General features: G+C 46.4%; 1 protein-coding gene across 2 annotated transcripts in view; it reads right to left on the bottom strand.

Moving 5' to 3' along the window:
* Positions 1-8,117: 8,117 nt before the first annotated feature.
* OFD1 (OFD1 centriole and centriolar satellite protein) overlaps positions 8,118-14,757 on the bottom strand; it is a 718,676-nt gene continuing 712,036 nt past the window's right edge. For both annotated transcript variants that reach the window (XM_086934564.1, XM_086934563.1), the window contains exon 23: positions 8,118-8,394. In XM_086934564.1, the coding sequence (XP_086790690.1) occupies positions 8,349-8,394 (46 nt within the window). In that variant the 3' untranslated portion in view covers positions 8,118-8,348. The remainder of the gene's footprint in view (positions 8,395-14,757) is intronic.

Consider the following 14,757-nt stretch of genomic DNA (forward strand, 5'->3'; position numbering starts at 1 on the left):
TCACCTGGAGACAAATTATGTCTGGACCCAGTGCCCGCAGCCCTTGTGCAACTTTCTGCCTTTTTGCTAAATCATTAAGACAAGAAATGTTGACAGAATTTATTTTAATTTTATTTATATCAGTCATCTTAAGTTAATGATTCTCTTAGCTTTGCTCCTATCTTGCTGCCTTCGTGCCCATTTCTTACTTTTCCCTCGACCTTTTTAATGAAGTAACTTATTACCCTGTGTTTTATTCCAAACTCGCCCTTTGTGCCCTTCCTTTCCCATCCTTTTGGTGCCCCCTCCCCCTCACCCCTACCCCCACCCTTATTGAGCAGTCAAGATGACCTTGTATGATGGATGTCAAGTGTGAGTTCCAGCCATCCGACCACAAAAAAAACAAAGACGAAAACCCATTAGAGGCCTGGGGATCCTAATGCCTAAGACCTTAGTGTAAAACATAATTCTAGGATATAAGTCAATTCATCCGCTTCTGTTCAGCTATTTCCTTTAAGAATTCTCCAGCTTTGACTTCTGAGAGGAAGGCTCTTGTTTTTCCTCCGTGCATAACCTTCAGTCTGACCGGATTCATAAAGTAAACTTGTGCCCCTTGCTGTTGAAAAGGGGAGATCAGCTGGCGCAGCCTCCATCTTCGTTCTACAGTTGCGTGGCAAAAGTCTGGTTTTGCAAAAAACTTTACCCCATTTGCCTCTTTCTGAGAGTTTGGTCTTGCCTTATCATAAATCATCTGCCTCAGTAGAAAGTTTCCAAAGAAGACTAGGAAGACCCTGGGTTTATCGTTAGTGTTGTTCTCGCCCCCTCTTAGACTTGACATTAAAAGGGAATCTATGGGCCCTTTGCACTTCCAAGTCCCAATTCCAATTAGTCTCTGTGGGGAATGCTGCTCACAGAAGTTTGACTATAAACCCTCTGGGATCTTCCCCCTTGACTCCCTCTGGAATACCCAGTAGCCGCAGGTTATTACGGCGTTGTCTGTTTTCCTGGTCCTCTAGTTTAGTCAATAAGTCAATTAGGCATGCCTCATGTGAGTTTCCCTGTTCTTTAGACTTTGCGGCCTCTCCTTCAAGTATCTCAGTCCTGGCCTCCACCATTGCAACCGGTCCCCGATGTCTGTACAAACTTTGTTAAGCTTCCTCATCCCACTTTGTAGTTTCTTGGAGACGGCTTTAGCAGAGAGGTAATCAGAGCGTACCTCCTCATGAAATTCCTTAATGGAGTTTAGGATTGATGTTAAAGAGGGTGCACCCCCTTCATCCCTTTTCTTATCCGGGGCAGAAGCGGTTCTCACAGGTGGTGTTGTGCAGGGGGTATTCTCAAGAGAGAGCAGGCTAGGAGAGTCAGAGTAATCCCATTTTAGTTGATTCTGCTTCCACCTAGACTGTCCCCTCCTCATGAAGTATTGATCGATTTAATTGGGGCTGCCTCCTCCTCGCTAACGTTCTCTTCTGACAGTGAGTCTTCTGTTGAAGAGGGGCCTTCTTTGCCTGTGCCTGCATCTGATAGCGATCCATCTGATACAGAGTAAAAATGTTCGTTGCTAGGATCTGGGGTTTGAGGCTGTGGCCCCCTGGGCAGGGCCGTTTCTAGGTGTTTTGCCGCCCTAGGCAAGAATTGAAAAATGCCGCCCCCCCCCCCTTTTTACTACCATGGCCTCTCCATGATACCAAGCTTGCATGACTCATTCACAGATCAAAATGAAACGCTAAACCAAAAGAACACCTCCCCAGTGTATAGCTGGCAATTCTCCACATTATTTCAACTTTGTGTCCCATTACTATTTAGCAGTTTTTTGTAACACGTATGAGGCCAGCAAGGGTCAGAACGCTTTATATATATCAACAAGATGTGACAAAAATAAAAGCAATAGCATATAACAAACATTACGGATAATAAGGAAGAAGTAAACAACTCGTCCAATCGGGTACAATAAGAAAATAAGGAGTATAGAAGTGCTTAAGTAAGTCTTAATTCGCAGAATCTGTTAATGATATTTCTAAACATATCCCTTACTTAATAGCATAAGATAGCCCTGACGGACCGATTAATTTTCTGAGCCAGAAAACACTCTTTAGTAGTGATATGGAATTTGGAAACCGAAAAATGTTGCCAAGTTTGGTTGGAAATTGACCTCCAGTTTTAGACAGAGTAAAATCCACAGTGTGTACCTCAAAAGAAGATATTAATTGACAGAAGTGTCGAACTTCGTACTATTTTGGTTGTTTGACATATTTTCTTTGCTCCATTTTTAACACTGTATGCACGTTTCAGATATTTGCTTTGCATCGTTTATACCATTAATTTTACCCAAAGAATTTGAAATGAAAACTAAAGTTCCACACATTTCGATAAAGAACGGCGCAAGCCGCTGCTTAAAGTGCCATGTATACACTCTCTTTACAGTAAAAACAATGAGATTCTCAATGCCTTGCAATGGCATTCAAAGCTCCACGCCCACTCACACGATTAGTTGATAATATGAAAATATTTTTTTATTCTAGGCACCTGCTGCACATCATTCATAGACGAACAGGCAACAAATTAAACCCTTGACTCTATGCTGGCATTTTTCACTTTACTATGCACGTTACAAATACCTGACACTGGTGTTGTCTGAATAATTCCAAGTTTCGCACGTAACAACCCTGCCGCAGCAGGTGCGGTGTGACGTTCCCAAAAGCCTTTCTTACCTCGTGTAGTCCGATAAAGAGCATCTTTAAAATCCGACAACAGCTACACCTTGCTTACGACTCTGACCCACTTCAATGTACGAAGAACTTTAACCGACTTTAAATAAGTGACAACAGGTAGAGCAAATCTCAAATCTAGTTTATACTGACTGACAGGGCAGGGCCGGTACTAGGAGGGAATTGGGGTTTGGTTGCACTGCCCCATAAAATTGTGCGATTGGTTAGCACAACAAGTATTTACAATGCAACGGTCTCGCCTTTGCCAAAGTTAGAGCTATTGGCATTGTAAATGACAACATTTTTATTTATGTGCCAATCTATCGCATCACCACAGCATCACTCAGCACCACCACAGCATCACTCAGGGGCACCACAACTTCACTATGCGCTACCACAGCATCACTCGTCGCTACCACAGTATCACTCGTCACCACAGCATCAATCGTCGCCACCCCAGCATCAATCTGTGCAACAATTCAACAACAACTGGTTCAAATATGGTCTCTCAGTGTTGCAAGAAAACTGGATCACAAGCAGGGAACAGAGGCACGAAAACCGGGTCACAAGCAGGGAACAGAGGCACAAGCAGGGAATAGAGGCACAAGCAGGGAACAGAGGCACGAACACCGGATCACAAGCAGGGAACAGAGGCACGAAAACCGGGTCACAAGCAGGGAACAGAGGCACAAGCAGGGAACAGAGGCACGAAAACCAGATCACAAGCAGGGAACAGAGGCACAAGCAGGGAATAGAGGCACGAAAACCGGGTCACAAGCAGTTAAAAGCTCCTAGTGTTTAGAACCAAGACGGCGAGGAGATATGCAAACAGCCGGAACAATCTATATAATTAAAATCAAAGAGTCAGAATTGAGGAGGCGGTGGAAAACCGGCGGACAAGATGGGAACACCTTAGGGAGGCTCTGTGCAGCAGCAGCTTGCACTTACTGCTGTCAGAGGTGTGACACGGGTGAGTGTAGGCTGCACTTACTCCTGTCTGAGAAGATGAGACGGGCATGGCGAGGCTGCATTTACACCTGTCTGAGGAGTGAGACGGGTGTGCAGCAGCAGGGTGCACTTACTCCTGTGTGGGGAGATAGACGGGCATGCACTTGCTCCTCTTTTAAGGGGGTGAGACAGACGTGCACTTCTATCTGAGGGGATGAGACGTAGCAGGCGCGCACTTACCCCTCTCTGAGGGTGTGAGGCGGGCGTGCACTTTAAAATAAAATTAACACTGACCTGACCGGGTGCTCCGGAACAGGCATGCCTGGTTGGGGGCGGGTAGGAGCGTATGCCTGGTTGGGGGCAGGTGAGTGGATGGGTCGAGTAGGAGTGGCTTGCACCACTCTGAATGCCCCAACTGCTTGGTCGGCCCAGGGTTCCACTCTGCACAGTTATTAGCGAGTCTGGTTTCCCCACACCCAGATTTATCTGATGCGGAAACAACGTGCTGAATTGCACCTGCCAGAACACCCAACCTGTGAAATTGGCAAATCCCTAAGGAGGAGCTAGTGTGTGAAGAACAAAAAATAAATGTCGCCGACTCACTCAGAGTTTTCTCCCAGCAGGTTAGGGCCAATTATTTGTCTCCCTGTTCCAGACCACCAGGCTGTCCCTGGCATTCCTAAACAGGAAAAAGTATTTTGAGTTACATGCCTGAAATTGTATTGCATTGTTAACTCTTGCCTTTTTAATGGACTGCTTGCAGAGAACGTGAATTCTGAGTTGTCTGCTGCCAGACATTTGGTTTCTTTACACTTGGAAAATATTCCCCTTTACATTTCCTGAGGCAACATGTTTCTCTTATAAAAATTTTAAGAGTGTATTTCTGTGATATCATGCTTCCTTTAATGAAACTTTTCACGTCGTTCTTTTAAATTAAATGTATATCACTGAAAACAAAATGTTAAACCTGTTTGTAAGTGTATCCGCAGAAACCATAAGCACTTGAAAACACTATTTCCGTACTGTACAGTAATCATTCTGTAGCCTTCGAGTGATAATGTTTTTTTTTCCAGCTAACATGTCTAAGAGAGCCCGCCCCCAAAGCCAGACGCAACAGGGTCAGCTCGAGTTACGTATTTTTATTTTATTTTTTACACTAATCTTTTTAAGTTTGTGAAACCTCACGAGGTTGGGTGGCTGCGTAGGGTGTATTGGGCACGCGTTGGTGTACAGCATGCAGCGACACGCCTGGATGACAGCCGAGTTACTTATCGCTGTTTTTGCTTCGCTTCTGGCAGTGAAAGTATGCAAGTTCATCTTTTTGTTATTCATTTTTAACTTTGCTGCAAAGTATATTCTAGTCAGATTTTGGAAAGACCTTTTTTACTTCATTTGAGCTGATAAGCGCTGACTCTCGCATAGCGGCAGCCGAATTCACTGTGACCAGGAGGGCTATTTGTACATCCAGTAGCGACAACTGCTACTCACCTGTCCTCATTAAACACCATTTCGAGACAGAAACTGTATATACTGGACTTTAGATAACAGCAGATTCGAATAACGGTCTGCTAGCACCTTCATTGATTCAACACAATGCCCCCTGGTCACAGTGAAAGAGGCTGCTACTGTGGGAAGCTCAATGCTTAACTGGTACTGTGTTTGCAGGTGGGACCCACCGGCACTCTTTCGGGGGACCAGGACTTATTTTTAATCATCAGACTTTATCCGAGAGTGAGAGTGAGTGAGAAAAGCAGCAATATGTAAAAGCAGGAGGAAGTCAAAGACAGCAAAATAGTGGAAAATGGAGAACGCAGGGATGAAAATTACATCTACAAGGATGGCAGGGACAGAAAGAGTACATTGGTGGATGAAAAGCGGCATGAGGGGAAAAAAGTATAGACAGCCTTAGTATTCAGCACCCTGGCTGTCAGTGTGTGGGTCACAGACTGCAGGTGAGGGTTAGTGAGTGCACTTCTGAAGCAACCCCCCATTAGTGCAGGTTAGTAGGTCGTGTCCTGAACTCACTGTGGAAGCTCACACCAGGTCTTTGTGGTGTATCCCCAGGCTGACAGTGTATTGGTCACAGAGAGTATGTGAGGGCTTAGTGAGTGAACTTCAAAAGCACACCCTCCATTAGCGCAGGTTATTAGGCTGTCTCCTGACCTCACTGTGGCAGCTCACACCATGATGGTGTCTTTATGGTGAGCTCCCTGGCTGATAGTGTGTACGCCTCTGTACCACTCTCCAGCTTCAAAATAGAAATGTTTCTGTCCCTAGGCCCTGCTGGCACACAGCATGTATATTGCTCAGAGGTGCATGGCACTGGTAGGGTCTAGCTTCAGAAACATTTCTATCTACATGTTGTTATATGACATCCCTTTATTAATGTAATAACTGCACTTTCACAATTGCTTCATTAACCTTCTGCTTCTCAAATTTGCTTGAAAATGCACAATTTACTCACTCTTTTTTCAAAATGTTCTCGGGGGGGGGGGGGGGGGGGGGTTAACCCCCCCCCGAAACCACCTTAAGATGTTCGGGCTCGCTCGCCACGGTGCACTCCGACACAGTTTACGCCTCCCCACTTTCAAATCTCACCAGCCACCACTAGGTACAATGAAAAGGCGGCTCAAAACATAACAAATTCAAAAGGTCTGTGAGCAAACTGATCATGGTTGTCACAGGGTGGGGGTTGTAGGGGTGGGGGTTGTAGGAGACAGTATTATGCCCCAGGCTGACACCTTTGCAGGGCTGCGCACTCCTGCTTCAAAATCTATTTACATAATTGAAAAGGAAGCCTGCTATTTTCTTCTCATTATGTATTATTATAAGGTGGTAAGTAATATGAAAATGTCACTTTATGGTACCATGTGTTCTATAAAAAAAAATAAAGACTGCCTGTTTGTTTCTATGAAGGACTTTTTAAAACTTTAAATCAGGTACCATAGTTATTAATAGATGAAGTGGGGCAACGCATGTCGTTTTTTACCTGGGTGCCACAAAAACGTATGACAATCCTGAAATAGATGCAGAATGAGATACCAACAAATGCGTAGATTGTTTGTTAGGATGAATGGGAAAACATTAAACTCGTAGATAGATTTTGCAAGTGCTATACATGCGACAATTTATATTAATGAAATATACACAACGCCCTGTAAAACGTGCTTTATTTTTTTTTACAAAGTAGAGTTTTTTGGCCCAAAAGTATTTTACTAAAACAGATGTCACTGCCCGTAAGCCTAATTCTCGTTTGATTGAGGTGTACAGGGACACAACATCTAGGGTAGCCATAACTAGGCCCGGGTGCCACTGGACATCCGCCAGGACACTCAAGATGTGTTTTGTGTCTTGTATGAATGAGGGTAAATTCTTGACCAGAGGGTTCGAGAAGATGTCAACATACTGGGAAAGTGTTTCTGTGGGCCCACCCATGCCTGACACTATGGGCCTGCCAGGTGGGAATTTCGATTGGTTATGAATCTTGGGAAGGATGTAAATGGCAGGGGAAGGTAGGTCTGACTACTCTCATATAGAGTGCTTCATCATCATCAATTAGCCCTAAAGTGTGCAACTATCTCCGTTGTTTATTAATGTGGTATCATGTAATTATGTCAATGGCTCTTTGTGGTAGTCTTCCCTGTCCATGACCACCACATTTCCACCCTTCTCCGCTTACCTGATGATGATATCCTGATCCGTACTTGGTGCTTTAAGCGCCAATCTCTCACTCCTAGATAAATTATCCCATGATCTGTGTTTGTGGTGATTAAGTCTGTTTCCATGACTATCAATATCTTCTAAAACAAGATTGTAAAAGGTATCCACTGGATTGCCACCCGGTAGGATGGGAGTCCATTTGGACTTGTTTTTAAGACCACTATAGAGGGTCTGGTTGGTGTCAATATCAAGGTCGTGTAAGAGATTCTCAAAGGAGTTGGGAGGTTCATCAAAGTCTATGAGTGATAGCAGGAGGTGTATAGCCTTAATATCATTAATGCTCTGAAAGTTGGTGGGATTATCCTGGTGTGTGTCCATTCTACTGTCTTTCTTCTCAGGGAACCCCAGGAAGTGTTTTTTGAGCTTGAGTCCCCTGACAAATTTAAAAAGATCTATTTTAACTCTACATGGGTCCCCTGGTTCAAGAGGGTTAAAACTTAGACCTCTACTTAGTAGGGAAATCATTTCTGTGTTTAAAGATTTGGATTAAAGATTGACAACTTGGACTTCTTTGTCTGGCAAAACATTTAACTCGCAGATAGATTTCGCAAGAGTCAGAAAAATAGAAGACATTAAGGTTTTTGCCAATTTTCAAATGGCTAAATTCTGAAAAGGAGCAAGTGCTATACGTGCGACAATTTATAGGAATGAAATATACACAACGCCCTGAAAATTGTGCTTTATTTTTTTTTACAAAGTAGAGTTTTTTGGCCCAAAAGTGTTTTTACTAAAACAAATATGACTGAAATTGGGAACATTTGGTTAATTTAATAGAAACTTTAATACATACAAATTAAAATTACACACAGTTGTACTATTTAGCTATTTACACTTGCTAGGGTAATTCAACATAATCACATAATCCATCAATCACGCATTTTAAATAAATACACTTCTTTTGGAAAAACAGGAAACACAAACGCACTCCACAGTTTAAGTGCAGCAAACACAGTTTATTTTGACGACAACTTGATGCCCTTGTCCAGCCGTAGGTCACCAGAAATCATCATCTGTCTCGGCACGAGAAATGGCGGCAATGCTAAAAGTTGGGAAAACAGAACAACGGTGATATGAGTCAAACTGCACAAACCATCTGGTAGAATGTTGAATTCATATTGTGTGAGCTTTAAATGAAAAAGGTCATTGTACCACCAGAAGGAAACCTCCCATCCTGACCTTAACTATAGTGATGACGTAATCTAACAGAAGCTGTACAGCTTATCTTTTTAACAGTGTTCCAGCTGAAAATAGGACAAAACAGCAACAACGTTTTATACCATCAGATTTGTTCTTGATTTGCGAGTTTTAAAACCATAACTTTGCAATAGAAGAGCAAAAAGAACATTTGTTTCAGGTAATTTTACAGTATCAGGCACCAAGCGATTACTGTGCTCTTCTTGAAAGTGAAAATTACCAATCACATATTAATAGTTATCAAAATCAACACAAGACCATTATTTGAACAAAATAAACTGCGCTTAAAACTATGCTGATCCAAATGCACTGAGCAGACGAATTTTGCATTCACTTCCTAAGTCAGCGTTTTTTAGGTCTGCCATTAGCCAAGACCTTTAAATTTTACTAAAATTATTTGTATAATATACTGATATAAAGGGGCTTTTCATCCATTGGTCTCTTCTTGTGTCATTCACATTTTGCTTCTGCCTAATACAGTATACAGCATACGGCAATGGTTATTCCACTTCACCTATTGGCTAACTTCGCTTTTACTGACAGCATATATATCCCTTTGACAAGGAGCACATCAGCACACAAGGTAGTTCACTTTAGTGCCAGTGTTTTTGCTTTTACTTTATTATTACTTTACATTTGCCTTTGATTGAAGAGCCTGATGCACAAGTTACTACTTGTGTAACTATATATCTGTAAGAGACATTAGTTAGTGATAGATTCCTTACCTTAGAATAACCCCAGGCGTCAGACTGGATCCAGAACCTTTGCGTAGCAGTACCCTTGCGCGTCGGTAGGCGTCGTCTGCGGCTCCGCGTCCGTCGTCGGCGTCGTCGTGGGCGCCGTGATGACGTCGTCGGAGTACTTAGACGCCGCCTCCGCGTGCTGACGTCAGTTCTTAGACACAGCTTTTCCGCGCCAGAAGCGCAGAGCCATGCCAAAAACAACACTGGTGCCATGAAACTAGGGCCCTGAAAGGGGATGACCTTAACCCTAGATATCGGTTCGCAGAACGGGGAGGATGGGTGGGTCGGTAAGGTATCTATCACTAACTAATGTCTCTTACAGATATATCGTTACACAAGTAGTAACTTGTGCATCTGAAGGAGACACGTTAGTGATAGATTCCTTACCTTAGAATAGATACCCCAGCAATACCAACCCCGTGGTGGTGGGTCTGCGAACCAATAATCACACCAGAAAGTCCAGGAGGACGGAACGGCCAAAGTAGCCATCCCTCCAGACTTGACTGTCCAGGCAATAATGTCGTGCAAACGTGTGCAGCGAGGCCCACGTAGCCGCCTGGCAAATGTCCTGCAAGGGTACACCTCGGCCCAAGGCAGTTGTAGTGGCTGTGGCTCGAGTGGAATGAGCCCTCAGCCCAACAGGGGTTCCTTAAAAGCAAAGGAGTAACACGCCTGGATGCACAAGATGATCCACCAGGAGATGGTCCGCTTGTGCACCGCTTTCCCTTTCTTAGCGCCCGCGTATCCAACAAAGAGTTGATCATCCACCCGGAATTGTTGTGTGCGATTCAAATAAAATGAGAGCGCACGTTTTGGGTCCAGACTGTGAAGCCTCTCTTCCTCTCTCGAGGGGTGCGGAGGCGGAAAGAAGGTGGGTAAGGTGATGGATTGCCCAATGTGGAAGGCCGTGACTACCTTGGGTAGGAAGGAGGGCCTTGTTCGTAACACAACCTTGTCCGGATGGACTGAAAGGAAAGGAGGCTTACAAGACAGAGCCTGGAGCTCACTCACTCTCCTGGCAGAGGTGATGGCTACCAGGAAGGAAGTCTTCAAAGAAAGAAGGCGAAGAGGACAGTTGTGAAGTGGCTCAAAGGGAGCGCACATCAGAAACGTAAGAACCAGGTTCAAGTCCCACTGAGGCATCACGAAGGGAACAGGAGGGAACGTATGAGTGATGCCCTTCAGGAATCGATTAACGATAGGGGACTTGAACAAAGAAGGTTGATCAGGCAGCCTCAGAAAGGCTGAAAGAGCTGAGAGATAGCCTTTGACAGTGCCCAGAGCAGAGCCCTGCTGGGCAGGAGAGAGAAGAAAGAGGAGAACCTCAGAAAGGGGGGCATTAAAGGGATCCACAGCCTTTGCTGTGCACCATGCCACAAATCTATTCCACCTGCAGGCGTATACCGACTTTGTGGAGGGACGCCTGGCTGCCAGAATGATGGTACAGACTTCAGGAGGCAAGTCAAATGGCCTCAACTGTCGCCGCTCAATCTCCAAGCATGGAGGTGGAGACTGGACAGGTTCGGGTGGAGGACCGTCCCCTGCTGCTGCGACAGAAGGTCCTCCTGAAGAGGCAGACGAACCGGGGGATCGACTGACATACTGAGTAGCTCGGGATACCAGTACCTTCGTGCCCAGTCCGGAGCCACAAGGATGACTTGTGCCCGGTCGCGCTTGATCTTCTTCAGCACTCTGGGCAGAAGTGGTATAGGCGGAAAGGCGTACAACGGACCGCAACTCCACTCGCGACGAAAAGCGTCTCCGAGCGAGTGCCGCCTTGTAAATTCCAACGCGCAGAACTGATGACATTGCGCTTTCTCTTCGGTGGCGAATAGATCTAACCAAGGCTCGCCCCACTGCTGAAAGAGACCTTGCCCCACGTCCGAGTTCAGACGCCATTCGTGATCCATCATGCACCGGCGACTGAGTTCGTCCGTCCTGGCGTTCAGAGAACCTGCCAGGTGTTGAACCATCAGAGTCACGCCCTGATGTTCCAGCCATTGCCAGAGGCGCAGAGCCTCCTGGCAGAGGGTCCACGACCCCACCCCGCCCTGTTTGTTGCAGTACCACATGGCCGTGGTGTTGTCCGTGAACACCTGCACTACACTCCCTCGGACAGATGGGAGGAATGCCTTCAGTGCTAGACGAATAGCCCGCAGCTCCAAAAGGTTGATATGGAGCCGGGACTCCGCCGGAGACCAGAGGCTTCTGATCTCCGCCTCTCCCATGTGGCCTCCCCAGCCCTGGAGGGACGCGTCCGTCACAACTACGTGCTCCGGTTGGGGAAGGGAGAGGGATCTGCTGTTGACCCAATCGCGGTCCGTGAGCCACCACTGCAGCTGTCTCGCAGTGCCCTCCGAGATCAGGACATGGTCGGACAGGTTGCCCTGATGCTGGGCCCACTGAAACTTCAGGTCCCACTGCAGAGCCCGCATCCGCCACCATGAGTGATGCACCAGAAGGATGCAGGAGGCCATCAGCCCCAGAAACCGCAGCGTCAACCTGACCGAAACCCGGGATAAAGGTCGGAAGATTGGAACCAGAGCCTGTATATCCCGAACTCGCTGTTCGGGCGGGTAAACCCGAAACTGCGCCGAGTCGAGAACCGCTCCGATGAAAAGGAGCTTCTGAGAGGGACACAGGTGTGACTTCGGCACATTGATGGAGAACCCCAGCTGGTGCAGGAGATCCGCCGTAGTCTGGAGGTGGCTGACGACTGTCTGGGGCGAGCCCGCCTTCAACAACCAGTCGTCGAGGTAGGGGAAGACTGAGACCCCCAACCTGCGCAGATGAGCTGCGACCACCGCCATCACCTTCGTGAACACCCATGGGGCGCTTTTAAGGCCGAAGTGGAGCACGGTAAACTGAAAGTGCTCGTGGCCTACCGTGAACCGCAGGTAACGCCGGTGGGCCGGCAGCACGGGGATGTGAAAATACGCGTCCTGCAAATCCAACGCCACCATCCAGTCTCCTGGGTCTAGGGCAGCTAAGACCTGAGCCAGAGTCAGCATTTTTAACTTCTCCTTCCGGAGGAAGCCGTTGACCAAGATAGGGCGTAGGCCCCCTTTGCCCTTCTTGGGTACCAGAAAGTAGTGGGAGTAGCAACCACGTCCTACTTTTGGCCCAGGAACGCGATTGATGGCCCCCTTGACCAAGAGGGCCGAAACTTCCTCCTGCAGGAGCCGCAAGAGATCCCCCGATACGCGGTGGTGTTGCGGTGGCATGGCTTGAGGAGTCGTCTCGAAGGGGAGGGGGTAGGCCCTCCGGACGATCTGCAGCACCCACCTGTCCAAAGTGACAGTGCGCCAGAGAGAGTGGTGATGGCGAACCCTGCCTCCCACTGGCGTCACATGGGCCGAAAAGCACATACTAGGAGGGTTTAGAGGCGGATGCAGGCGGTGAGGGTCCGTGACCGACATCGTGCGGTCGCACTCCTCACAGTGCTTAAATCCGGGCATCCCTACGGCACTGATCGGAGTCGTTAGACTACGAGAAATGATCAAAAATTGATCCAAAAAGTTAGTCAAAAATTGACTTGGGTAACTGCTCTTTCCAGATCTGCACTGGCTGGCGCGGAAAAAAGAAGAACTGACGTCAGTATGCGGAGGCGGCGTCTAAGTACTCCGACGACGTCATCACGGCGCCCACGACGCACGTGGAGCCGCAGACGACGCCTACCGACGTGCAAGGGTACTGCTACGCAAAAGTTTCCGGATCCAGTCTGACGCCTGGGGTTATTCTAAGGTAAGGAATCTATCACTAACGTGTCTCTTTCAGATGATGTAGCAGGACACTTTGTAGAGGTAAAAGAAAAGTTTTTCCTTTGGTCAGAATCTGTGGCAGATTCTGACCAAAGGAAACACTTTTCTTTTACCTCACGGTTTCTGAGTGCTCCATTCCTTTGGCATAAAGAGCCCCCTCTCCTTGTTTCAAGGCAGGACACCCTTCTACCAGGTGAGTGCACAAAGCACATTTCAGCTTTATCAGTTTTTGTCTCCTGCCACTTCTGATGTAAAATCCTTTTAAAGTTCCTTGTTTATCTGACTGCTGCTTTTTCACACCATCCCAGCAGCTCACATGAACTCTGAATATAAGCACATTAGTGTGTTTCATCTTTGCAACCCTACCTGTCTTTCATTCCTTCTTTGTGTCCTTTCTGCCTTTATTTACTTTTTTTCCCTTTCTTTGATCATCTTTCCTATATTTCCTTATTTCACTCCTCTTTCTTTCCTTCTTTCTTCCATTTATCTTTCCTTCTTCCTTTTTTAGGTCTCGACTACAGCATTGCTTTAGCAATGGTTGTTTGTCGAGATTATAGTAAGGCTTTCGAAAGTCTAACCAAAACTGCAGATCGGATACAGTTCATGTGAGCCTCGGCATCAGACTTTAAAGGAAGCCGCTCCCCCGCCCCCCCATCAGACTTCAAAGGAATGCGCTCCCCCGCCCCCGCCACAGCAATGCTGGGAGCTTGTTTTCAGTAGGCACGGGGATAACAAGCTTGTTAATGTATCTCCTCTGTTCTTTTTGTCCGATATTCTTCCTTCCTAGTAAACACGCATACTGGTTGCCTAACAACCATCAGCGGGAGACTCAGTCTTTTTTAACAGGGGTCATGACGTCACTGACACATATGACCATGGGTAGCACGGAACAAACAGTTATCGGCTGGAGGACACTGCAGTCTGTCTTCTTGCATGCTTGCTAGTTAACGTTTTCGCGCACTTTACATTCTCCATATATTCGGCTTCCCAGGCTCACTTGGGCCATTCAGCCCGGATAGCCGATACACAGAGACCGAGATTCTAGGTAAGAACTTTTGCACAGCTTTGCCGACATAGACCCTGGGCATTTTTATTTTATTGTATTTTTTTTTTTTAATTTTTGAAAACTTTTATTGTACAGTATCATTAAACAAGTACGGGCCTACAACCATCCGGCCGGCCTCGACAACATTTGGAGCACATTTGCAAACAATACGGCAACTCAATAGTATCTCAAATCAAAGTACAATCAGTCCGGGTTACACTGGAGGTATTTGCACTACCGAGAAGCAGGAGAAGTTAAGGTTAATTTTTTTTTTTTTGTGAGTCATATTGAAATAGTAGAAACTAGAAAGGATCAGAGTCCAAACAATCCGTACAAGACTGAAGAGGGCGACTTCCATCAAAGAAATCCAGCAAACATTAAAGCAGAATCAAAATGGCGGCACAAGGATATCGCAAAAGGAGTGGCAATCGCACAGTATATCGTGTGCCGGTCGCTACCCACCCCACATCGAACCACTCTATTGACCCAAGGAAAGAAAGAAATAGAAAAGAAGTTAAGAATAAAGAAAAAATAAGGCCCATAGAAACTGAATCGGACAAAATAAAATCCCCCCCCCCTACACGCATGCAGAGGCTACGGCCTACCCCCCCCTAGCAGTGTGCCTGTCGCCCAAAAAAGAGTACCCGAAATAAAGAAGG

The sequence above is a fragment of the Lissotriton vulgaris genome, chromosome 8 (genome assembly GCF_964263255.1).
Source record: "Lissotriton vulgaris chromosome 8, aLisVul1.2, whole genome shotgun sequence".
Classification (NCBI taxonomy): domain Eukaryota; kingdom Metazoa; phylum Chordata; class Amphibia; order Caudata; family Salamandridae; genus Lissotriton; species Lissotriton vulgaris.